At 46.9% G+C, this 26829-nt stretch overlaps 1 protein-coding gene across 5 annotated transcripts; it reads right to left on the bottom strand.

Moving 5' to 3' along the window:
- Positions 1-15920: 15920 nt before the first annotated feature.
- Positions 15921-25146, bottom strand: LOC306919323 (extracellular serine/threonine protein kinase FAM20C-like). 5 transcript variants are annotated; one of them, XM_079532119.1, is made up of 5 exons: positions 25019-25062; positions 24847-24934; positions 24633-24707; positions 21441-21621; positions 15921-17929 (listed from the first exon to the last, which is right to left on the bottom strand). In XM_079532119.1, the coding sequence occupies exon 5, from the start codon at positions 17684-17686 to the stop codon at positions 16406-16408; it is 1281 nt and encodes a 426-aa protein (XP_079388245.1). In that variant the 5' UTR covers positions 17687-17929; positions 21441-21621; positions 24633-24707; positions 24847-24934; positions 25019-25062; the 3' UTR covers positions 15921-16405. The 5 variants fall into 5 exon arrangements, with proteins under 5 accessions (XP_079388245.1, XP_079388243.1, XP_079388244.1 ...); XM_079532117.1 differs by lacking the exon at positions 24847-24934 and having other exon boundaries at positions 25019-25146; XM_079532118.1 differs by lacking the exon at positions 25019-25062 and having other exon boundaries at positions 24847-25009.
- Positions 25147-26829: the final 1683 nt, after the last annotated feature.

Raw genomic sequence — 26829 nt, forward strand, 5'->3', positions numbered from 1 at the left:
TGCAACGTCCATACAACCTATGTGCGACGTCCATACAACCTCTATGTGACGTCCATAGGACCTCTATGTGACGTCCATAGGACCCCAATACAACCTCTGTGCGACGTCCATACAACCTCTATGTGACGTCCATAGGACCTCCATACAACCTTGGTACGACGTCCATACGACCTCTATGCGACGTCCATACAACCTCCATACAACCTCTGTGCGACGTCCATACAACCTCTATGCGACGTCCATAGGACCTCTATGTGACGTCCATAGGACCCCAATACAACCTCTGTGCGACGTCCATACAACCTCTATGTGACGTCCATAGGACCTCCATACAACCTTGGTACGACGTCCATACGACCTATATGTGACGTCCATAGGACCTCCATACAACCTCTGTGCAACGTCCATACAACCTCTGTGCGACGTCCATACAACCTCTGTGCGACGTCCATACAACCTCCATACAAACCTCTGTGCGACGTCCATAGGACCTCCATACAACCTCTGTGCGACGTCCATACAACCTCTATGTGACGTGCATAGGACCTCCATACAACCTCTGTGCGACGTCCATACAACCTCTATGTGACGTCCATAGGACCTCCATACAACCTCTGTGCGACGTCCATACAACCTCTATGTGACGTCCATAGGACCTCCATACAACCTCTGTGCGACGTCCATAGGACCTCCATACAACCTCTGTGCGACGTCCATACAACCTCTGTGTGACGTCCATAGGACCTCCATACAACCTCTGTGCGACGTCCATACAACCTCTGTGCGACGTCCATACAACCTCTGTGCGACATCCATACAACCTCCATACAACCTCTGTGTGACGTTCATAGGACCTCCATACAACCTCTGTGCGACGTCCATACAACCTCCATACAACCTCTGTGCGACGTCCATACAACCTCTATGCGACGTCCATAGGACCTCTATGTGACGTCCATAGGACCCCAATACAACCTCTGTGCGACGTCCATACAACCTCTATGTGACGTCCATAGGACCTCCATACAACCTTGGTACGACGTCCATACGACCTATATGTGACGTCCATAGGACCTCCATACAACCTCTGTGCGACGTCCATACAACCTCTATGTGACGTCGACGTCCATACAACCTCTGTGAGACTTCCATAGGACCTCCATACAACCTCTGTGCGACGTCCATACAACCTCTATGTGACGTCCATAGGACCTCCATACAACCTCTGTGCGACGTCCATATGACCTCTATGTGACGTCCATAGGACCTCCATACAACCTCTGTGCGACGTCCATACAACCTCTATGTGACGTCCTTAGGACCTCCATACAACCTCTGTGCGACGTCCATACAACCTCTATGTGACGTCCATAGGACCTCCATACAACCTCTGTGCGACGTCCATACAACCTCTATGTGACGTCGACGTCCATACAACCTCTGTGCGACGTCCATAGGACCTCCATACAACCTCTGTGCGACGTCCGTACGACCTCCATACAACCTCTGTGCGACGTCCATATGACCTCCATACAACCTCTGTGCGACGTCCATACAACCTCTGTGCGACGTCCATACAACCTCTATGCGACGTCCATAGGACCTCTATGTGACGTCCATAGGACCCCAATACAACCTCTGTGCGACGTCCATACAACCTCTATGTGACGTCCATAGGACCTCCATACAACCTTGGTGCGACGTCCATACGACCTCTATGTGACGTCCATAGGACCTCCATACAACCTCTGTGCGACGTCCATACAACCTCTATGTGACATCCATAGGACCTCCATACAACCTCTGTGCAACGTCCATACAACCTATGTGCGACGTCCATACAACCTCTATGTGACGTCCATAGGACCTCTATGTGACGTCCATAGGACCCCAATACAACCTCTGTGCGACGTCCATACAACCTCTATGTGACGTCCATAGGACCTCCATACAACCTTGGTACGACGTCCATACGACCTCTATGCGACGTCCATACAACCTCCATACAACCTCTGTGCGACGTCCATACAACCTCTATGCGACGTCCATAGGACCTCTATGTGACGTCCATAGGACCCCAATACAACCTCTGTGCGACGTCCATACAACCTCTATGTGACGTCCATAGGACCTCCATACAACCTTGGTACGACGTCCATACGACCTATATGTGACGTCCATAGGACCTCCATACTACCTCTGTGCGACGTCCATACAACCTCTATGTGACGTCGACGTCCATACAACCTCTGTGAGACTTCCATAGGACCTCCATACAACCTCTGTGCGACGTCCATACAACCTCTATGTGACGTCCATAGGACCTCCATACAACCTCTGTGCGACGTCCATATGACCTCTATGTGACGTCCATAGGACCTCCATACAACCTCTGTGCGACGTCCATACAACCTCTATGTGACGTCCTTAGGACCTCCATACAACCTCTGTGCGACGTCCATACAACCTCTATGTGACGTCCATAGGACCTCCATACAACCTCTGTGCGACGTCCATACAACCTCTATGTGACGTCGACGTCCATACAACCTCTGTGCGACGTCCATAGGACCTCCATACAACCTCTGTGCGACGTCCGTACGACCTCCATACAACCTCTGTGCGACGTCCATATGACCTCCATACAACCTCTGTGCGACGTCCATACAACCTCTGTGCGACGTCCATACAACCTCTATGCGACGTCCATAGGACCTCTATGTGACGTCCATAGGACCCCAATACAACCTCTGTGCGACGTCCATACAACCTCTATGTGACGTCCATAGGACCTCCATACAACCTTGGTGCGACGTCCATACGACCTCTATGTGACGTCCATAGGACCTCCATACAACCTCTGTGCGACGTCCATACAACCTCTATGTGACATCCATAGGACCTCCATACAACCTCTGTGCAACGTCCATACAACCTATGTGCGACGTCCATACAACCTCTATGTGACGTCCATAGGACCTCTATGTGACGTCCATAGGACCCCAATACAACCTCTGTGCGACGTCCATACAACCTCTATGTGACGTCCATAGGACCTCCATACAACCTTGGTACGACGTCCATACGACCTCTATGTGACGTCCATAGGACCTCCATACAACCTCTGTGCAACGTCCATACAACCTCTATGTGACGTCGACGTCCATACAACCTCTGTGCGACGTCCATAGGACCTCCATACAACCTCTGTGCGACGTCCATACAACCTCTATGTGACGTCCATAGGACCTCCATACAACCTCTGTGCGACGTCCATACAACCTCTATGTGACGTCCATAGGACCTCCATACAACCTCTGTGCGACGTCCATACAACCTCTATGTGACGTCCATAGGACCTCCATACAACCTCTGTGCGACGTCCATACAACCTCTGTGCGACGTCCATAGGACCTCCATACAACCTCTGTGCGACGTCCATATGACCTCTGTGGTACGTCCATAGGACCTCCATACAACCTCTGTGCGACGTCCATATGACCTCTATGTGACGTCCATAGGACCTCCATACAACCTCTGTGCGACATCCATACAACCTCTGTGCGACGTCCATACAACCTCTATGTGATGTCCATAGGACCTCCATACAACCTCGGTGCGACGTCCATACGACCTCTATGTGACGTCCATAGGACCTCCATACAACCTCTGTGCGACGTCCATACAACCTCTATGTGACGTCCATAGGACCTCCATACAACCTCTGTGCGACGTCCATACAACCTCTGTGCGACGTCCATAGGACCTCCATACAACCTATGTGCGAAGTCCATACAACCTCTATGTGACGTCCATAGGACCTCCATACAACCTTGGTGCGACGTCCATACGACCTCTATGTGACGTCCATAGGACCTCCATACAACCTCTGTGCGACGTCCATACAACCTCTATGTGACATCCATAGGACCTCCATACAACCTCTGTGCAACGTCCATACAACCTATGTGCGACGTCCATACAACCTCTATGTGACGTCCATAGGACCTCTATGTGACGTCCATAGGACCCCAATACAACCTCTGTGCGACGTCCATACAACCTCTATGTGACGTCCATAGGACCTCCATACAACCTTGGTACGACGTCCATACGACCTCTATGTGACGTCCATAGGACCTCCATACAACCTCTGTGCAACGTCCATACAACCTCTATGTGACGTCGACGTCCATACAACCTCTGTGCGACGTCCATAGGACCTCCATACAACCTCTGTGCGACGTCCATACAACCTCTATGTGACGTCCATAGGACCTCCATACAACCTCTGTGCGACGTCCATACAACCTCTATGTGACGTCCATAGGACCTCCATACAACCTCTGTGCGACGTCCATACAACCTCTATGTGACGTCCATAGGACCTCCATACAACCTCTGTGCGACGTCCATACAACCTCTGTGTGACGTCCATAGGACCTCCATACAACCTCTGTGCGACGTCCATACAACCTCTGTGCGACGTCCATACAACCTCTGTGCGACATCCATACAACCTCCATACAACCTCTGTGTGACGTTCATAGGACCTCCATACAACCTCTGTGCGACGTCCATACAACCTCCATACAACCTCTGTGCGACGTCCATACAACCTCTATGCGACGTCCATAGGACCTCTATGTGACGTCCATAGGACCCCAATACAACCTCTGTGCGACGTCCATACAACCTCTATGTGACGTCCATAGGACCTCCATACAACCTTGGTACGACGTCCATACGACCTATATGTGACGTCCATAGGACCTCCATACAACCTCTGTGCGACGTCCATACAACCTCTATGTGACGTCGACGTCCATACAACCTCTGTGAGACTTCCATAGGACCTCCATACAACCTCTGTGCGACGTCCATACAACCTCTATGTGACGTCCATAGGACCTCCATACAACCTCTGTGCGACGTCCATATGACCTCTATGTGACGTCCATAGGACCTCCATACAACCTCTGTGCGACGTCCATACAACCTCTATGTGACGTCCTTAGGACCTCCATACAACCTCTGTGCGACGTCCATACAACCTCTATGTGACGTCCATAGGACCTCCATACAACCTCTGTGCGACGTCCATACAACCTCTATGTGACGTCGACGTCCATACAACCTCTGTGCGACGTCCATAGGACCTCCATACAACCTCTGTGCGACGTCCGTACGACCTCCATACAACCTCTGTGCGACGTCCATATGACCTCCATACAACCTCTGTGCGACGTCCATACAACCTCTGTGCGACGTCCATACAACCTCTATGCGACGTCCATAGGACCTCTATGTGACGTCCATAGGACCCCAATACAACCTCTGTGCGACGTCCATACAACCTCTATGTGACGTCCATAGGACCTCCATACAACCTTGGTGCGACGTCCATACGACCTCTATGTGACGTCCATAGGACCTCCATACAACCTCTGTGCGACGTCCATACAACCTCTATGTGACATCCATAGGACCTCCATACAACCTCTGTGCAACGTCCATACAACCTATGTGCGACGTCCATACAACCTCTATGTGACGTCCATAGGACCTCTATGTGACGTCCATAGGACCCCAATACAACCTCTGTGCGACGTCCATACAACCTCTATGTGACGTCCATAGGACCTCCATACAACCTTGGTACGACGTCCATACGACCTCTATGCGACGTCCATACAACCTCCATACAACCTCTGTGCGACGTCCATACAACCTCTATGCGACGTCCATAGGACCTCTATGTGACGTCCATAGGACCCCAATACAACCTCTGTGCGACGTCCATACAACCTCTATGTGACGTCCATAGGACCTCCATACAACCTTGGTACGACGTCCATACGACCTATATGTGACGTCCATAGGACCTCCATACAACCTCTGTGCGACGTCCATACAACCTCTATGTGACGTCGACGTCCATACAACCTCTGTGAGACTTCCATAGGACCTCCATACAACCTCTGTGCGACGTCCATACAACCTCTATGTGACGTCCATAGGACCTCCATACAACCTCTGTGCGACGTCCATATGACCTCTATGTGACGTCCATAGGACCTCCATACAACCTCTGTGCGACGTCCATACAACCTCTATGTGACGTCCTTAGGACCTCCATACAACCTCTGTGCGACGTCCATACAACCTCTATGTGACGTCCATAGGACCTCCATACAACCTCTGTGCGACGTCCATACAACCTCTATGTGACGTCGACGTCCATACAACCTCTGTGCGACGTCCATAGGACCTCCATACAACCTCTGTGCGACGTCCGTACGACCTCCATACAACCTCTGTGCGACGTCCATATGACCTCCATACAACCTCTGTGCGACGTCCATACAACCTCTGTGCGACGTCCATACAACCTCTATGCGACGTCCATAGGACCTCTATGTGACGTCCATAGGACCCCAATACAACCTCTGTGCGACGTCCATACAACCTCTATGTGACGTCCATAGGACCTCCATACAACCTTGGTGCGACGTCCATACGACCTCTATGTGACGTCCATAGGACCTCCATACAACCTCTGTGCGACGTCCATACAACCTCTATGTGACATCCATAGGACCTCCATACAACCTCTGTGCAACGTCCATACAACCTATGTGCGACGTCCATACAACCTCTATGTGACGTCCATAGGACCTCTATGTGACGTCCATAGGACCCCAATACAACCTCTGTGCGACGTCCATACAACCTCTATGTGACGTCCATAGGACCTCCATACAACCTTGGTACGACGTCCATACGACCTCTATGTGACGTCCATAGGACCTCCATACAACCTCTGTGCAACGTCCATACAACCTCTATGTGACGTCGACGTCCATACAACCTCTGTGCGACGTCCATAGGACCTCCATACAACCTCTGTGCGACGTCCATACAACCTCTATGTGACGTCCATAGGACCTCCATACAACCTCTGTGCGACGTCCATACAACCTCTATGTGACGTCCATAGGACCTCCATACAACCTCTGTGCGACGTCCATACAACCTCTATGTGACGTCCATAGGACCTCCATACAACCTCTGTGCGACGTCCATACAACCTCTGTGCGACGTCCATAGGACCTCCATACAACCTCTGTGCGACGTCCATATGACCTCTGTGGTACGTCCATAGGACCTCCATACAACCTCTGTGCGACGTCCATATGACCTCTATGTGACGTCCATAGGACCTCCATACAACCTCTGTGCGACATCCATACAACCTCTGTGCGACGTCCATACAACCTCTATGTGATGTCCATAGGACCTCCATACAACCTCGGTGCGACGTCCATACGACCTCTATGTGACGTCCATAGGACCTCCATACAACCTCTGTGCGACGTCCATACAACCTCTATGTGACGTCCATAGGACCTCCATACAACCTCTGTGCGACGTCCATACAACCTCTGTGCGACGTCCATAGGACCTCCATACAACCTATGTGCGAAGTCCATACAACCTCTATGTGACGTCCATAGGACCTCCATACAACCTTGGTGCGACGTCCATACGACCTCTATGTGACGTCCATAGGACCTCCATACAACCTCTGTGCGACGTCCATACAACCTCTATGTGACATCCATAGGACCTCCATACAACCTCTGTGCAACGTCCATACAACCTATGTGCGACGTCCATACAACCTCTATGTGACGTCCATAGGACCTCTATGTGACGTCCATAGGACCCCAATACAACCTCTGTGCGACGTCCATACAACCTCTATGTGACGTCCATAGGACCTCCATACAACCTTGGTACGACGTCCATACGACCTCTATGTGACGTCCATAGGACCTCCATACAACCTCTGTGCAACGTCCATACAACCTCTATGTGACGTCGACGTCCATACAACCTCTGTGCGACGTCCATAGGACCTCCATACAACCTCTGTGCGACGTCCATACAACCTCTATGTGACGTCCATAGGACCTCCATACAACCTCTGTGCGACGTCCATACAACCTCTATGTGACGTCCATAGGACCTCCATACAACCTCTGTGCGACGTCCATACAACCTCTATGTGACGTCCATAGGACCTCCATACAACCTCTGTGCGACGTCCATACAACCTCTGTGCGACGTCCATAGGACCTCCATACAACCTCTGTGCGACGTCCATATGACCTCTGTGGTACGTCCATAGGACCTCCATACAACCTCTGTGCGACGTCCATATGACCTCTATGTGACGTCCATAGGACCTCCATACAACCTCTGTGCGACATCCATACAACCTCTGTGCGACGTCCATACAACCTCTATGTGATGTCCATAGGACCTCCATACAACCTCGGTGCGACGTCCATACGACCTCTATGTGACGTCCATAGGACCTCCATACAACCTCTGTGCGACGTCCATACAACCTCTATGTGACGTCCATAGGACCTCCATACAACCTCTGTGCGACGTCCATACAACCTCTGTGCGACGTCCATAGGACCTCCATACAACCTATGTGCGAAGTCCATACAACCTCTATGTGACGTCCATAGGACCTCCATACAACCTCTGTGCGACGTCCATACAACCTCTGTGCGACGTCCATAGGACCTCCATACAACCTATGTGCGAAGTCCATACAACCTCTATGTGACGTCCATAGGACCTCCATACAACCTCTGTGCGACGTCCATATGACCTCTATGTGACGTCCATAGGACCTCCATACAACCTCTGTGCGACGTCCATACGACCTCTATGTGACATCCATAGGACCTCCATGCAACCTCTGTGCGACGTCCATACGACCTCTGTGCGACGTCCATTAGACCTCCATACAACCTCTGTGCGACGTCCATACAACCTCTGTGCGACGTCCATTAGACCTCCATACAACCTATGTGCGACGTCCATACAACCTCTGTGCGACGTCCATATGACCTCTATGTGACGTCCATAGGACCTCCATACAACCTCTGTGCGACGTCCATACAACCTCTATGTGACGTCCATAGGACCTCCATACAACCTCTGTGCGACGTCCATACAACCTCTGTGCGACGTCCATAGGACCTCCATACAACCTCAAAACATAATTTCCCTCCCATATCGTATTGAACGTTCCAATTTGGGACATATTATGCGGCACCGAGTGTCGCGCTACGAGCTTGTAGATCTGCCATTTTCTTTTCTTTTTTTATCGTGAAAATTTGGCACAAATCTTTAAATATATATTCTTTCACATCGAACATTTTTAACTCATATATTTGCTTCTGTGGTGTCCCGGGAACAAAATATTTTCAGATGGGGGGGGGGGGGTCAGTGGTCGATTACATATAATTCTTGGGGTCCTTGACATGAAATAGTTTGAGAACCACTGACATAGAAACATTTTTTTTCTGAAAACTGTCATGATTTCGAAGACATTTGTAGAATCAGTTCTCAGGTCTAAATGGGTTAACTGTCCGACCGGTGCATGCCCAGTGGGTGCTCGCTGTCTCCCATGGATGCTGGAGCTCCTGAGCACCCACAGGATCGGCACCTATTCTATAAGCACCATGAAGGAAGTGCTCTTTAAGAGCGGTTTGTTTTGCTTAGTCGCCACGAACCCTGATCGTTTTCCGTTACATAACAGAAAAAGAAAAGAGCCCGCTGGCGGACGGACATGTAGGTTTGATTTCGGTGTAGCTCACACCTCCGGGTCATTTTAAACTGAGTAACTGTCTGCAATGATGTTCGCCTATAGCTATGTTCGTTTCTTGATTACATTGAGCTCCTGCACCGTGACCAAACACAACACGGTCTCCCCAGGCTACTGAGTGGAGGCGGGTGCAGTACGTTAGTTAGACTAGTCATTGGTCCGACAAACGACAACCCACCTCAAACCCTAACCTAACCATAACCGCAAGCACGGGAGCAGGCGCTAGTCCGACATGCGTCCGCATGTCGAACTAATGCTCCGTCGGATTTACATGCGGTCCCCAGGGGAGGCAAGGTAGGAAGGAAACATTTCCAAATAAGATTCTGAAGTTTATACTGCAAGCTTCATCTGGAATGTGACTGAGGGAGCGTCCAAACACTAACAAACTCAGTAGGAAGGGGGGGGGGGGGGGGGGGGGGGGGGTCCTGGGCAGGTTTATCTTTGTACAATTCCTTGTACAAGAGATATTTGTACTTTACTTGAGTGTTTCCAGTTTACTTTTACTTCTACTCCACTACATCTCAGCAGCAATTGTAACAATAATAACTCCACAACATTTGAGCAGTTGAGACGAATAACAGTCTAAGTCCATAATTTATTCTGACGCATCCCCGAAAAGGCCTATCTGTCCGGAACCCTTATCTATAATTTATACATCATAGATAATTAGTGTGGACTTAGACTGTTATTCCTACAACTAGTTACCAGTAAGCGAGGTCGCGTGCACGCATCCGCCTGGGTGACGGCAGACGGCAGACTCTGGGCGATCGCTGACACTTTGGCATAGGGGGTCAGATCAACATATGGAATGAATTATGTACTGGCCATATATGGAGCGTGTCTTGAATGTACAGGGTTTGATGAGGTCAGATCAACATATGAAATGGTCAGAACCGGTCAGCTCCATATATCTAAGGTTTGAGGTTTGAGGTCAGATGTAGAGTTGCTGGCCGGATCCATGTAGATCTAGGTGATGATCCAGTCTTCTCCATGTATCGTTATCCAGGGTTAGATTAGGTCAGTCTCGTGATCTTCATATATGGCCACGAGATGGCCACGAGTGCTGTCGCTTTGGCATGGGATCAACTTTGACCAAAAAATGCACAATGAAAAACAGGTACGGCCAGGGTTCATGGCCATATAAGCGTGTCTTGAGTGTAGAGGGTTTGATGATGTCAGATTGACATATGGAGTGTGTCACGAGGTGTGATGTCTAGAGCCCTGCAAGCCCGTCGGGACCCGACGGGGCCCGGCCCGGCCCGCCAAAACGGGCCGGGCCCGGGCCGACTTTGTCACTGCCCAACGGGCCCAGGGCCGGGCGGGCCGAGCCCGAGATTCATTATAACATTTTGCGCAATGAATTTCACCTGGTCTAAACCGCGCGCGCCTAAATGCTGTCGCCTCTCCTTCCTTCCTTTGGCTGCTGCGCTGCTACTACACAACACTGACTGTCACACACACAAGCACACTAAAATCTGGTAAAAACTATAAAGACTTTGAAACAACGTTTTACATTCTCTCTCTCGCTCCGCGTCTAAACTCTCTCTCTCTCTCTCCTAATTATTATGCAGCGCAGCTGTGTGCGCGCACACACGCACTCGCACAGCACACACACAAACACACACACCGACTCCGAGTAGGCTACCGCTATAGGGTCTCCTCTGCAGTCCGCAATAAAAACAATTTAAATACGGCGGGAGCATTATTACCACACTAAACAAAGTTGGATTTGTACAGTGCAGAAACTGCAGATACATAACGTAAGTGTTCTTATTATTGTGGGTCTGGGTTTTATAATGCAGCGTGAGTCCGCGATAGCCGATCTACAAGCTCACAACGCGTTGCGCTGATTGACAGTGCACGTGCAGCAGTAACTGTATAAAACTATAATTAAGTAGGCTACTTTTTAGTGTGATGTTATTGACTTCTTGTTCTTAATGTGGGTTTATCAGAGCGCCAGATAGTGCAGCTGTAAGAGTGGCTGCTGCTGCTGCATCCGTTCCGTGCACCAATAAAGCGACCGCGGCGGCACGCATGCTAGAAATAATAAATACAAATATGTCGGGCTTCGGGCCGGGCCCGGGCCGTTTCTGGACTTTACCAACGGGCTTAGGGCCGGGCCTTAACTCCACGGGCCCGGGCCGGGCCAGGGCCTATATTTTAGGCCCGTGCAGGGCTCTAGTGATGTCACAAGGCGTGATGGACTACCAACCATATATGGAGATATAAGGGTCTCCATGGTGTCATGTGATGTCACAAGGGCAGACATGGGGTTGCGTTAATTTATGAAAAAACAACACAAAATATATGGTCATCAGGGATGGAGCTTGATAACCGATACCTGGAAAAACAAGCTTATTGAGTAACCGTTATCAATAATCTTGGGGCTTATCAAGGCTGTTATCGAGCATAGCGGCACAAGAGGCGATCAAGAAATAAATGTAATCATGTGTTGGCACAAACATGTCAGTCTAAGGCTTCGGACACATTGATCTGTCCGACCGACCACTGATTACATTTTTATGATTTGATGCCTCCATGTCCCACAATGCTTTGCGCGATTTGGGCGGTGCTACGATACGCGGAAATAGATGCACATATGTTCAGTGTAGTTTTCTTGACTGCAGCAGCAGCTAGCGGTAGTTTGTCGAGGCCGTTTTTCACTACAGAATTCCAACATTCTAATGTTTTAAAACCAACAACTGCTTTTAAAACATGGCATCTCTGACTCAGACAAAACAGGAGGCAATGCATTGGAACAAAAATGGCGATGAGCCCTTGAATCTCTTTTCAGAGACGCAGCCGTTGCGTTGTTGGTAATCAACAGCAGTGTATCAGCGAACAATTCAATATTTCAAGATCTTTTAAGATAGGCCTATTTATTTATTTTTGTAATATTATTATTTTTTGGGGGGGGGGGGGGGTTGCCTTTATTGATAGGTTACAGTAGCTTGACAGGAAAGGGGGAGAGAGACAGGGGGAATACACAGAGCAAAAAGTTCATCGGGCTCGGGACTTGAACCCGCGACACGCCAGGCTGGATTACTGGCCTAGGAGCTTGGACTGCTCAGCTGCGGCCCAGGCCAATATTTCAAGATTTGATTTGATTTGATTACATAAATGTAAGTAGCCCAGTACTACCACGACTCTTATCAGGTAAAACTCAATTGTTCTCCAAGTCAAATGAGGCTGACATGGAAGACCTGTGTGTTTTAAAGGCGTTGCGTCATAGCAGGGGAAACGGTTCTATGATGTGCTGATTGACTGAAGTATTTATTAACAGATTGGAGAATTACAGTACATTTCAAGCACAACTCAATACAAAACTGTTAACTGTGGACGACACCATAAATAAAGCATTACACTTGTTTGCAATAGGGTCCACCATGTTCAATTCATCATAAAATACACAATAATACTAAAATACACAATGTTTTTGGAGTGTATATAAATGATGCCTTTGATGATGTATACCGTGTTGCATTGTCGATAATGATCTCTGGTTGCCTGGCCGGACGCTATTGTAATAACGTCACACACACGTTGTTTACAACACCTGTAACCCCTCAAACAATTAAGGGGTTAAAATTAATTTCACTCCTATATGCCACTACAATGTGGAACGCCCTACCAACTGGTGTCATCAATCAATCAATCAATCAATCAATCAATCACCTATACTACAGGTCACACCAGAGCCTATTGGTCTCTCTTGGTCACACCATGGAGCGATGACAGGCCTACAGGCTCATTCCTGAGATGTAGTGGAGTAGTAGAAGTAAATGTATTGGAAATTCGAAATACTCAAGTAAAGTACAAATTCCTTAAAATTGTACTGTAATAAATACAGTAATTATAAGTAAATGTACTTGGTTATTTACCAACACTGCTCATTCCTATGTTAATTGGTGACAGGGTGTGACACTCAGACCTTGCATAGAGTTACACAAACCCCTTTCCCACCGGACCGTATATTATGTAGGGCCTTACATTTATTTTAATATGGTTGAACATCATATCTTGTCACTGAAACAAACCATTTTTTTTTAGTTTGCAGTTACAACTTTCTAACAAAACTTTCCAGCAAAATAATACGTGTTTTAATGCTGTCCTGCGTGCCAACAAGTCCAGACGACATCATCCCTTCTGTAGCTTTTAAACAGTTAATCTGAATGCAGTATAAAGATGTATTCTCCATTTTAACATCCAAAACACAACATTATTCTAATAAAGCATGATTTATAATTTAGGTCAGGTGACCAAATTACAGTTACTTTACATTAAGTCATACAAATTAAACTAAATGGAAATTAAGGGACAACTTTTGCTTGATACGTTTTATTTTTCATTTTCCAAATATTGCCATTAATTGATTGATTGAAGTATCAGTTTGCAGAATTACAGTATACATTTCAAGTACAACTCAATACAAAAACTGTGAACTGTGAGTGGACGACCCAATAAAGCATTACACTTGTTTACAACCTTGTTCAATTCACCAAAAAAGACCCAAAACTACATGTGAAATTGACCAAACCATTTGTATACACCGATGTGAAAGATCCACACAATTCAATGAACACATCAATCACCCCAAAAATGCTTTTTTTTTAAAAGATAAAAAAAGAAGAAGATTAAATTGTATTTGAGAAATATTGTAATAAGTTTCAGTGGCAGTAGCGTGTTATTAATCCCAAGAACTCCTACTGCATGTCATTTTCCTGATCATGTATATATGTGACAGGTGGGACCTTAGGACCTGGGAGCCTCCGTCCAGAGCAGGTACAGCGGTAGCCTAGACCAGGGGTGATCAACCTTTGGCACGGGTGCCAACATTGGAACAGGGAGGGTGATCACTGGCACACTGGCATTAGTATGAGTGAGAGAAGGTTTTTCTTTTAAAATGACATATTCCAAATATGTGTATTCAGTTAAAATAAGTCCACTCACATCTACAAATTACATGATAATTGACATCCTGAGCATAATTGTACATTCATTCAAACTCCCAACTCATGACTTCGGAGGGATTAGGTGGGTTATTGCTCTGAGTTTAATGATCATTGCATCCTGAAAATATATCTATGCTTGTTATGTGTATCCTATATGGACAATCAAAATCAGCTGGGAATATTTCATTTTGATGTGGTGTCATAATTATACATGGCACACTGACTATGCATGAAAATGAAAACATGGAACTTGTGAAAAAGGTTGCAGACCCCTGGCCTAGACAGAGCCTCTGTGTTAACAGAACATCCTGTGAGATCAAAGGAGCTCAAATTTCGTTCTCGCCTGTCGAGTAATGCATAGCGTGCAAAAACTGTTAACGTGCGGTGGTTATTATTGCCCCGATCTGGTCATGTACTTGCAATACAAACATGATGAATGCTTTTTATTGATATTATTTGAATAAAGCTATGTACAAACAAAAGCCTCTTACTGTCTATAGTTACTTGAGTAATATTGAATAGTCGGCTATCAGACGTCCATCTAAAACTGTGTTATAACTGGTCTATCTTTTTTTTCTTTTTAGCAGACTAAGCTTAGCAGTTTTTTAAATGTCTATAGACCGTCTATATATGTTGAAACAACGTTGTTTCAACGTCTAATCTAAGCCTAGGCCGCTAAAAACGTAGATTTGTAGACCAGTTATAACCCATTTTTAGACTGCCATCTAGACGTATATATTAGACATCTAATAGTCTGAAACATGCTCAGTGGGTTATTCCAAAAGTATTATCAGTGTCCAAATTTTGGTCAGATGTATTTGCTGGATGACACTTAACAGGGGCGTTACTAGCGCAACACAGACAACACGACTGCGTGGGCCGTGGGGGCCCAGAGGCAAGGGGGGCACACAGCCGCCCACCCGTGCCGTCTATAAAATAAAATGATACATACAGAGATGCAAGGATAGTTGAGTTGAACAAAATTTGGCGGAGCCTGGTGGTGGCTGCTGCTAGAACAAACACACAGCCACACACCATACCATATGCATAGGCACACATGTGCCCCGCCTCCCAAAAGCTCTCCACTAGTAGAGTGTAGCCTCGGTCCCTAGAAACATTAAAGAGGAATGTGCACAGAGGTGCGGCCAGGGCTCCTGCGGGAGGTTTGCACATGTGCAGTGTAAACAGGAACTGCGATGATGGAGTTTTCCAGCAGAGCTGCTAGAGGTGCATGAGAGTTGCTGACCCTGAACTGAAATAATAAAAACTATATCAATTTCATAAAGGACAAGTACATTTACTAAATGTTAATGTGTTTGTATATTTTCTTTTGTGGATTTTCCATGTTCTTTAGTACATGTGTCAAACTTTTATTTTTGTGAAATGACAAAGGAACATGGATACTGTTATTCAAGTGCTGTAATGATATAAAACATTTGAAAAGGGAAGGGTGACTGCTGTTTAATTCTCAACTGTTCTGGATCTCATTATTTACATCACAAGTTATGAGCTTTCTATCTAGCACCTCTGCTGGAACACTCCATCATCGCAGTTCCTGTTTACACTGAGCATGTGCAAACCTCCCGCAGGAGACCGGGCCGCACCTCCGTGCCTTATCCTCTTTATTTGTCCTAGCTCGGTCCCAGGCTGTAGGCTAATAACGTGAAGGAAGTCACAAGTGTCTGTGGCAAGTGTGCATGCAGTGGGCTTTCCCTGCAGTCTCGAGTCCCGACAGCCAGGTTACGTGCACAAATCACAACTACAACTCTGCCTTCTGTCCAGAGACATCAGCGAGCCCTGCCTTCTGTCCAGAGACATCAGCGAGCCCTGCCTTCTGTCCAGAGACATCAGCGAGCCCTGCATTCTCCCCAGAGACATCAGCGAGCCCTGCCTTCTGTCCAGAGACATCAGCGAGCCCTGCCTTCTGTCCAGAGACATCAGCGAGCCCTGCATTCTCCCCAGAGACATCAGCAGACTCTGCGACAGACCTCTTGATCGCATCCTGGCCATCGACTGTTGCTGCCCTTGTCCATGATCTGGACCGACCCACATTGACCCGGCCTATCGCTGGGCGTGCAGTGAAAGGAGGTAGGCGGACTGGCAGTAGCTGCTCGCTTCTGGACACTGACTTGACGCAGTAGCTAATGGGACAGGTTGCTCTGTATCCAAGTGTTTTCTGGCTGAACTCGGGAGGACAGTCTCTGCGGCCTGTCAACGGGTTAGTTGAGTGACAACTGAAAAAACCTCCAAAGTGCACTGCACGTGCGGCACCATGTGCATGCTCTTGACTCAGACAGATATAATGGGTATCACTGGGCATTCCAACTTTTACAAACACAACCATGAATTTAAATGGCTTGAAGTATGATGGACAGCTCGTATCATTGGTCCTGAAGCCTCCAAAAATAAACCATTTGTTCTCTATAGGACCATTGGAATAGCACCAGTATGTATGGAATTCGCAAAACCGTGGGCTGCCATAAGACTCTACTAAAATGTGCTGGTACGGTGAGCGGCAAGTGTAGTCACCTGTATCTGGGTTTGTCTGAGTCACGTCCTGGCAGGGCTTAGTGTCTCCCCGACACTTACACGTCAGGAAGACTCCACCTAGACTGTGGCCTACGCCGTCACAAGAGCCGTCATCAAAGTTAGCTTGACGGTTAAAGTTTGGCGAGTTAATGTCGACACATCCAGGGTGAGTGTTGACTCCATAGTAACGCTCTATGGCCTGTTGCAGGGAGTCGGCTACCTGACTAACGATTGGGTCTGGCAGATCAGGGAGTGTGTTGGTGTTTATGACTAAGTGTAGTGGCTGACCAGACCGGTCGATACCAACCAGATTATTTCTGGTGCTTTCTTGCCACTCTCTAAGACTCATGCCAGGGTAGTAGGGCGAACCTCCGTGGCCCTCCATGAAGGAGGAAGTGACGCTACTGTTATATGCACTTTGTTCTGATGAGTCGTGACTGAAACTAGCATGTATATTAATTGAAAACAAACCAAAGAAACTATAGCCAGCTGATGCTTTGATAGAAGTCATGGAGGAGTCACTGCTCGTGACGTAGGATGACTTGATGTAGTCCTCTTTAACTAAGGCAGCCCCCGCGTCAACGCTAGTGATCACATGAGTTCCATAGTCAGCCACTAGCTTCTCTGACAGGTAAGTAGCTAACTCCGCTTGGTTGTCTGTAATGGCACCTGCGATGTTCTTTACTTGTTGAACGAAGAGGGAGTCCAGTCTGAAGTCAGGGTTCGCCTTCACCGTGTAAATGCGGTTCCGTACCTATATAGGAAAATTAAGGCACGAGAAACAGAACATGCAGGTGAGTTTGATTTGTTGTTCCTCCTCCTCCACTTACTTGACTGATTACTTAAAAAAGTGAGCGACACCCACAGCCACAAGAGGGGGGGGGGGGGGCAGCTCTGATGTCAGTTGGGAGTTAGTTCCACAGAGAAGGGAGTCACATGGTTTGACCAAACATTTGTGTTTGATGGAGGGGAGGGGGACAGAACACAGCCATCAAACACCAAAAAACATTTTTTACATTTTTTTAATAGAATATTCAATCAATCAATCAATGTAACGCGTCTTTGGGCACTATATCAATGTTTATCGCAGATAAGTATGGAATCTTGCATTTTTGACACGTCACATCACGTAATCTGTCACTGACAATCGTTACTCGCAATTTTGTGCCCAGGTCTCGTGACATCACTGTGACATCATCATCCCCATACATGGGGAAAGCCCCTATACAGTATATTGTGCCTAGGTCTCGGGATAAACTCATCCATCGCCAAGGACTTATTTAACTTCTTTTTCATGATGTCCTGGAGCGCCAAGGACGTGTGTTTCGTGTTTTATAACATGGTAAAAAAAAAAGACTTTTTTGGAAAAAAATAAAAATATATAAAATAAAATAAAAGATATATGGTGGCGGTCAGGGCCTTTTGGCGCCCCCTAGTGGCGATGGATGAGTTAAGCCCATATAGGGGAATGTGATCCTTCCCCATCCATCCTTCCTCTTCGATGTCTCCCTTTTGACTGATACCTGTCCATTCAACCTCTAGACGGGCCTGCCCCAAAGTTATTAGTGCAGCCTAGAAAACTAGAGTACTCAACAACAGGCCCGAAAATGAAGGCCCTCATCAAACCCTGTACACTCAAGAGAATGCCCCCGTTGCCACCCTTAGACCCCCTTTCCACCGGTTGGTTCCCAATGGGAACCGGTTCAGTTCTTTTTGGTTCTTAGTCCATGTAGCCAGAGGTTGGTGGGACATTGGTGGGAAAAACTAGACCTATATTAAATTGTTTATAGGATCAATACAAGTAAATTAATACATGATAACCCTTCCACAGTAGTGTCTTTTTCATATTTTCTATTATTTTGCATATTTTCCTACATAATGCCTCATTTGCATATTTAAAAATCACACCCGTGTGAACTGAGTGGTGTAAGGTTTTATATAGCATGATCAGCTGTGGTCTGACGTAATGTCTGACGTTAAAGATCTTTGGCTAGGTAGACTCGTCTTCTGATGTGATGATTTGTGACCATGAAGTTGATTCAGCTGGAGTTTTTGTCCGATGTGAGGTATTATATAAGGTAAGGTATTATATAGCCTGATCAGCTCTGATCTGACGTAATGAAATCACACCTGGATGTGATTTCACAACTGGCTTTTTTGTGCAGAGAAAATGAGCATGGTTGCTACGGTCATCCAGTTCACCCGGGTGTGATTTAATTACGTCAGAAATTATTTTGAACATAGCAACCATGCTCATTTTTTTCTGCACACAAAAGCCAGTTGTAGGAGTGGTTTACACCACTCAAAAATGTAAAATGTGTAATATAAATATAATATAAATTTGTAATGTAAATAAATAATTGTCTTCGTGTAAGTAATCAACTGGGGAAGTTTCATGGTGATAACAATCTAATATATGTATAGGTTTTCCCACTCAATTCATAATTAACGTAAGAACCAAAAATAACTGAACCGGTTCCCATTGGGAACCAACCGGTGGAAAAGGGGCCTTAGATCTCCATATATGGAGCTGACCTGTTTTGACATTCCATATGTTGATCTGACCTCAACACACCCTGTACACTCCAGGCACGCTATATGACCCAAAAAGGGCACCCAAAAAGGGCACATTGCCAAAAGGGCAGGGGGTGCTCTAGCACCCCCTAGTGTCTATCTGTGCACGCCACTGTGCACGGCATATATGTGCACTGTGCTCCGTGTCTACTCAGCCAATACGTGATTCCAAGGACTTGATGTCGGATATTGTCCTCTACTTTCATATCCATGTGAAAGTTCTGGGCTGAGGGGCCCGGAACGACAGCTGGACTGAATTGACCCAAATCTCCTGTTGATTACCACAAACGTCATCACAAATTGACCAGTGAAGCACAAATGGCTGGGGCACACAGTTGGCAGGTGGTGTGGTTAATTACGCAGCAGCATTCAAAACTAACTGCGAATAATGGCTGTGTGGGCTTGTGTGCATTTTAAAACTACCAGCAGGGCGGCGCCCTGGACAGCCCTATAGCAGTGGTTTTTAAACCAGTGGTCCCGGGGACCACCCGTGGTCCTTGAGGTGGTTCCAGGTGGTCCTCAGCTAAATAATAGAGAGTTGGTAACCAAATGGACCCTTATAGATATTTTACTCTTGAGACCCGTACGGGTCCATTTGGTTTAATTTTACGCTCTCAAGAGTCAAATTATTGTTAAACATCTGCATTAACCCATTCAGGCCTGACGTCGAAATTTAAAAAAAAAAGTTTTCTAAATCATGACAATTTTCGGAAAGATTTGAGGCACATTTTAACGATTTTTCAAAAATAGCAGATCTACAAGTTCATAGCGCGCCACTCGGTGGCGCGCTATGAGCTTGTAGATCTGCTATTTTTCAATAGCTAAATTATAACATAATGTTTAAAACACCAAAAGGGGTTCCCGCCCAAAATGGGTTAATGGTTAATGTGGTTAAACGCTAACGTGACATGGATGTGTTCCAGGTCTCAATGGATTAAGAATGTAGAAAAAGTTTGCATAGTTTGTCCATGCTGTTTTGCGTGTTTAGCATGGAATTGTGGACAAAATCTTATCCAACGACAGCAAAATATGATTTAGTTTTGGGTCTTAGTGGTTCCGTGGCTCAAATGCAGAATAAATAATGGGCCTTGAAATGAAAAGCGTTGAAAACCACAGCCCTACAGCAGGGGTGAGCAACTTTGACGATGGCCAATATATTTCCACACTCACTCCAGAGGCTCTACAAGCTCAAAACGCGTCGCGCTGCGACGCGTTTTGAGCTTGTAGATCGGCTATTTTTGCTATATATATATTTGACTTATGTTTTTTTGCCATTTTTTAATTGGAATCCTGAAAAAGTAACCTTTTTAATGAATTTCAAATGCATTTAGTTATAGTTATGTTAACTTTATGAACTGTTACCATAACTACATTGGACACAAAAAGACAATAACATTTTAATACTATTCATATTAATTAAGTAGGTCTACTAGTCATTTAATACTAGTCATGAAGTAATTAAAGAGAGTTTGGAATTGTAACAGCTGAAATCAATACTATATCAGTATTCTGATATTAACATGTGGGCCGCATTAAGTGAAGGTGGGGGCCGCATGTGGCCCCCGGGCCGCCAGTTGCCCACCCCTGCCCTATAGCATCAGCACCGGGTTGTATGTCTCTACAGCATCAGCACCGGGTTGTATGTTCAACGTGGCGAAGCCGTGTGCCACGGCGTGGTCCTTTATACTCACTCTGCTTTCTTGCGTTTGTGGTAGCTCCGCCTCCACGGGTTCCTCCAGGTCTTGCGTTTGGCCAGCGTCAGGTCGGGCAGGAAGGCGGCCAGCGACCCCTCCATCTGGTCCGGCTTACCGCACAGAGCGTGCTCAGTGCTGCAGTAGTACGAACACTCCCCGTAGAAACACACGTTATTGGCTGAGGACACACAGAGGGGGGCGGGGACAATGGGTTAGAAACAAGGTTATTGGCTGAGGACACACAGAGGGGGGGGCGGGGACAACGGGTTAGAAACACACGTTATTGGCTGAGGAGACACAGAGGGGGGCGGGGACAACGGGTTAGAAACACACGTTATTGGCTGAGGACACACAGAGGGGGGGGGGCGGGGACAACGGGTTAGAAACACACGTTATTGGCTGAGGAGACACAGAGGGGGGGCGGGGACAACGGGTTAGAAACACACGTTATTGGCTGAGGAGACACAGAGGGGGGGCGGGGACAACGGGTTAGAAACACACGTTATTGGCTGAGGAGACACAGAGGGGGGCGGGGACAACGGGTTAGAAACACACGTTATTGGCTGAGGAGACACAGAGGGGGGGCGGGGACAACGGGTTAGAAACACACGTTATTGGCTGACAAGACACAGAGACAGAGACACGTGCGTGTGTGCGTGTGTGTGTGCGTGCACGTCTCAATCAGGAGGTTCACAGTGCCACCCCCAGGTCCCACAGCGCTACTGCAGCTGTCTGTACTCAAATGGACATACATCGGCACAGACGGACAGACAGACAGACAGACAGACATAGCTGTTAGTTGGAGTGGTTAGGGATGCACCGCTCATAAATAACTAGCTGAGGATGCCTCTCTCTCACAGGGCTCATAAATAACTAGCTGAGGATGCCTCTCTCTCACAGGGCTCATAAATAACTAGCTGAGGATGCCTCTCTCTCACAGGGCTCATAAATAACTAGCTGAGGATGCCTCTCTCTCACAGGGCTCATAAATAACTAGCTGAGGATGCCTCTCTCTCACAGGGCTCATAAATAACTAGCTGAGGATGCCTCTCTCTCACAGGGCTCATAAATAACTAGCTGAGGATGCCTCTCTCTCACAGGGCTCATAAATAACTAGCTGAGGATGCCACTCTCTCACAGGGCTCATAAATAACTAGCTGAGGATGCCACTCTCTCACAGGGCTCATAAATAACTAGCTGAGGATGCCACTCTCTCACAGGGCTCATAAATAACTAGCTGAGGATGCCACTCTCTCACAGCGCTCTCCACTCCCCCCCCCCCCCCCCCCCCCCCCCCTCCCCAGAAGCAAAGATTTCAGAAAGTTCGTTCTGAAAAAATATATTTCACGATTTTTCTAAAATAGCAGACCTACAAGCTCGTAGCTCGTAGCTTGTGAGCTTGTAGATCTGCTATTTTAGACAGACAGACAGACAGACAAGACAGATTGTTAGACAGACAGACAGACAGTGGCTCCCAAATAGCAGACGAGTGCCGCGCTACGCGCTTGTAGGTCTGCTATTTTAGACAGACAGACAGACAGACAAGACAGATTGTTAGACAGACAGACAGACAGACAGTGGCCCCCAAAAATAGCAGACCTACAAGCTCGTAGCGCGGCACCGAGTGCCGCGCTACGAGCTTGTAGATCTGCTATTTTAGACAGACAGACAGACAAGACAGATTGTCAGACAGACAGACAGACAGACAGACACACATTGGCCCCCAAAAATAGCAGACCTACAAGCTCGTAGCGCGGCACTCGGTGCCGCGCTACGAGCTTGTAGATCTGCTATTTTAGACAGACAGACAGACAGACAGACAGACAGTGGCCCCCAAAATAGCAGACCTACAAGCTCGTAGCGCGGCACTCGGTGCCGCGCTACGCGCTTGTAGATCTGCTATTTTAGACAGACATGTCTGTCTTAGAATGTATGCCAGTGCTTCTCAATTCGGGGTCCGGTGACCCCCAGGGGCCCTTGGGGGTTGTCCAGGGGGTCCCCAGTAAACGTAGGTAATGCAACATCACAATGGTTTGAACACGACTAGACAGCAGCGAAGTCTGTTTTCACGTTTAAAGTGACATTTATAAAAGCTAACTGAGCATAAATGCTTAGAATGTATGCCAGTGCTTCTCAATTTGGGGTCCGGTGACCCCCAGGGGCCATTGGGGGTTGTCCAGGGGGTCACCAGTAAAAGTAGTTTAATGCGGCATCACAGTGGTTTGAAGCACACGACCAGACAGCAGCACGCAACAGTCTGTTTTCACGTTTAAAATGACATTTATAAAAGCTGACTGAATACAAATGTTTAGAATGTATACCAGTGCTTCTCAATTCAGCACCAAAAGGTGGGTCTGAATATTTACAAACACACAACTTGTGTGTTTGTAAATGAATCAATCAAGTGACTCGCTGAGTGTCTGACCGAGTGTCTGTCTGTCAGTCGGAATGACCTTTGACCTGACCTGTGGGGACCGTGTCTGCTCTCTGGGGAAATAAAGAACGGAGGTGACATCATGCAGTGTTGTGTTTTTGGCAGCAAACTCATTTCAGTCCCTTGAATAGTTTTAATTTAGTCACATTTTAGTCACCTGGAATGTGAGTTTTTTTAGGCAATTTATTTAACCTTTATTTAACCAGTAAAAACCACATTGAGACTGAAGTCTCTTTTACAAGTGTGAACTGGCGAAGACAAGAGGCAAAACAAGTGACACAGCTCTGCCAGTAACAAAACAATACACAACAACAAAAAAACATGACAGACATACAATGCTCATAAATACAGTACCCACTACTAAGAAGCTCAAAGGGAGAACAGGAACGTTTAGTAACGCGACCAATAAGGACTAATAAATAAAAAACTAAGCATTGCTTAGTAGACTAAAAAGCAAGCAGACATTTGCTGTATGTATGCCTCTGTGTGTGTGAAGGGGGGTAACAACGGTCATTCATTAAAATATACAGTACAGGAGGTTTCCTTCAATAAGGTTATATAAAATACTGGAGGCACTGTAGAGCATGGAAACAATTAAAAACAAAATAAAACAGAGGAAAAGAGCAATGGCTGTCTGCTGACCACTCTGTGTCACCAGTTCAGCCTGCAATATACAACAGAGCAATTAGACACCGAGCACCCATCATAAGTACTCATTATAATATAAACATATACTGGCAAGCCTATCTTCCTACCTCCTAGGCCCAAGGCACTTATACCCAGCAGGCAGGATTCAGGCTAGCCAGGTCTGGATCCGGTCTGACATTGTTCTACAATGAAATACAGAAACAATATTAATTCCCCATCATAATAAATATGTGTATTAAAAGTATGACATAAGGTGGTTGCATGCCAAAGGGCTACCTTTCGCATGCCACCATAATCCACATTGAAGTGTGAGACTCATACCTGTGTTCTGTTAAATAGTGCGTGTGGACACTGGGTCCAAGTGTAGTCTGCTCTGTACAGCCTAGCCCCACAACAGCACCAACAGTTTCTAGAACAGCACCAACAGTTTCTACAACTCTAAATCATACTAAATGCAACAGACTACAATGTGTAAGCCTTTGTTGTAACATACCTTGGTAAATTGATTTACACGGACGCGACGGGTGCTGCTGGGCACTGACGCTACATGCACACGACAGAACGAGAACAAACGTGAGCTTCATTGATCTCACGGGAGTTTTAACATAGAGGCTCTGTCAAGCTACCGCTCTGCTCTGCTCTGGGCAGGCGGCTCCCAGGTCCTAATGTCCCACCTGTCACATATATCACCTATAGTGGCAACAGTTACAATATGAATGTGTTTAAATGCCAGTGTAGCTGGTTCACACAAACACACACACACACACACACACACACACACACACACACACACACACACACACACACACACACACACACACACACACACACACACACACACACACACACAATGCAGCAGGCATTAGACAACCTGACAGCCACCAACCTGGCAACCCTGAATGAGCCAATCAGCTGCCAGTCTCTGGTGTGTGTGTGTGTGTGTGTGAGTGTCACAAGTACTGTGTGGTATCAAATCCCTTTGATGTGTGTGTGTCGTAGAAAAGAACAAACTCTACCCTAACGTCACTAAAAAGTACATTAAAACCCTTTTTCCTTTCCAAAACAAACACAACGTACATTATGACAATATTTCACCCTTTGCATTGGTAAAATAGACTTTTTTATTTTTTTCTTCCCTTCCTTCCAAAAAAACTAAAAGATCAAATTACCCAAAATCCATGTTTAAGAGTATTCCACGATGGCTCAGTGGTTCTGGCAGTTGCTGATGGTGTGAGAGGACGCTGGTTCGAGACAAGTCAAGATTCGTGACCTCGGACCAAGGACTAAGGATCCAGAATGAATAAATCAAAATAAATCACTCTTTACCTTTTAGTCAACAAGTCAAAAGTCAAGACAAGGAATAAGGACTAAGGATAAATCAATCCCGGCCCCTCCATAGGGCCGGCGGTCCGCCGGGGGTCCGCGGGGGGGGTCCGCGGGGGTCCCCGGCCCTATCTCGTCCGTCCCTTGTCCGTTTCGGACGGGGGGAATCTCGTTCGAACCGGGCCGCCGTCCCGGACGCGCTCCCGGGGCTCTCGCGGTGGCAATAATTGGAAATGACACGTCCACCAGGGGGAAACCTTGACCAGGCTATGGTGAGTATGCCAGTATGGCCACTATATGCGTGTACTATGTTGGCAGCAGTGCTCCGTTCACGTTTGTTTATTATATTAGTGCTGTCCGTGATACCTGGCTTAATATGGTCAATACTGAATCAGTCTAAAATATGCTTTGGCGCCCCCCCCCCCCCCCCCCCCCCCCACCTCTTGCTATAGACAGACATGACTTGACATGACATGACATGATGTGTGTAACAATTGTCACACATGGATGGATGATTATCCTTGTTTATTTATTTATTTCCGGGGGGAATGAATGAATGAATGAATGAATGAATGAATGAATGAATGAATGAATGAATGAATACATAAAAAAATAAAAAAATAAAAAAATGGATGGATGGATGGATGGATCATATTTCCGGGGTTATTTCTCTCCAGGTGAGGACAACGCCATCCAGTCAACCAACTATGGATGTCAGAAGATCAGGCATCATCTCGTATGTTGTTCTTCTACTACTACTACTACTACTACTACTACTACTACTACTACTACACACTAGGCATGCCACGGTATGAGATTTTACAGTACGGTACGGTGCCGGTATTGAAAACCTATATGTAGGCCTACATATCTTATGTTTTTATTTTGACCTTTTATGATAATTTTAATTTTGTTATTTGTCATGTGACTTGTCATGATTATGAATTGATTACCCAGGACCGAATGGAAACAAGACTGCAA

The sequence above is a fragment of the Electrona antarctica genome (assembly GCF_951216825.1).
Source record: "Electrona antarctica genome assembly, contig: scaffold_25, whole genome shotgun sequence".
Taxonomy (NCBI): Eukaryota; Metazoa; Chordata; class Actinopteri; order Myctophiformes; family Myctophidae; genus Electrona; species Electrona antarctica.

Bases quoted from the DNA above. Each gene is read 5' to 3' on its own strand.
- LOC306919323 (XM_079532117.1), bottom strand. From the start codon at position 17,686: ATGACTTCTATCAAAGCATCAGCTGGCTATAGTTTCTTTGGTTTGTTT.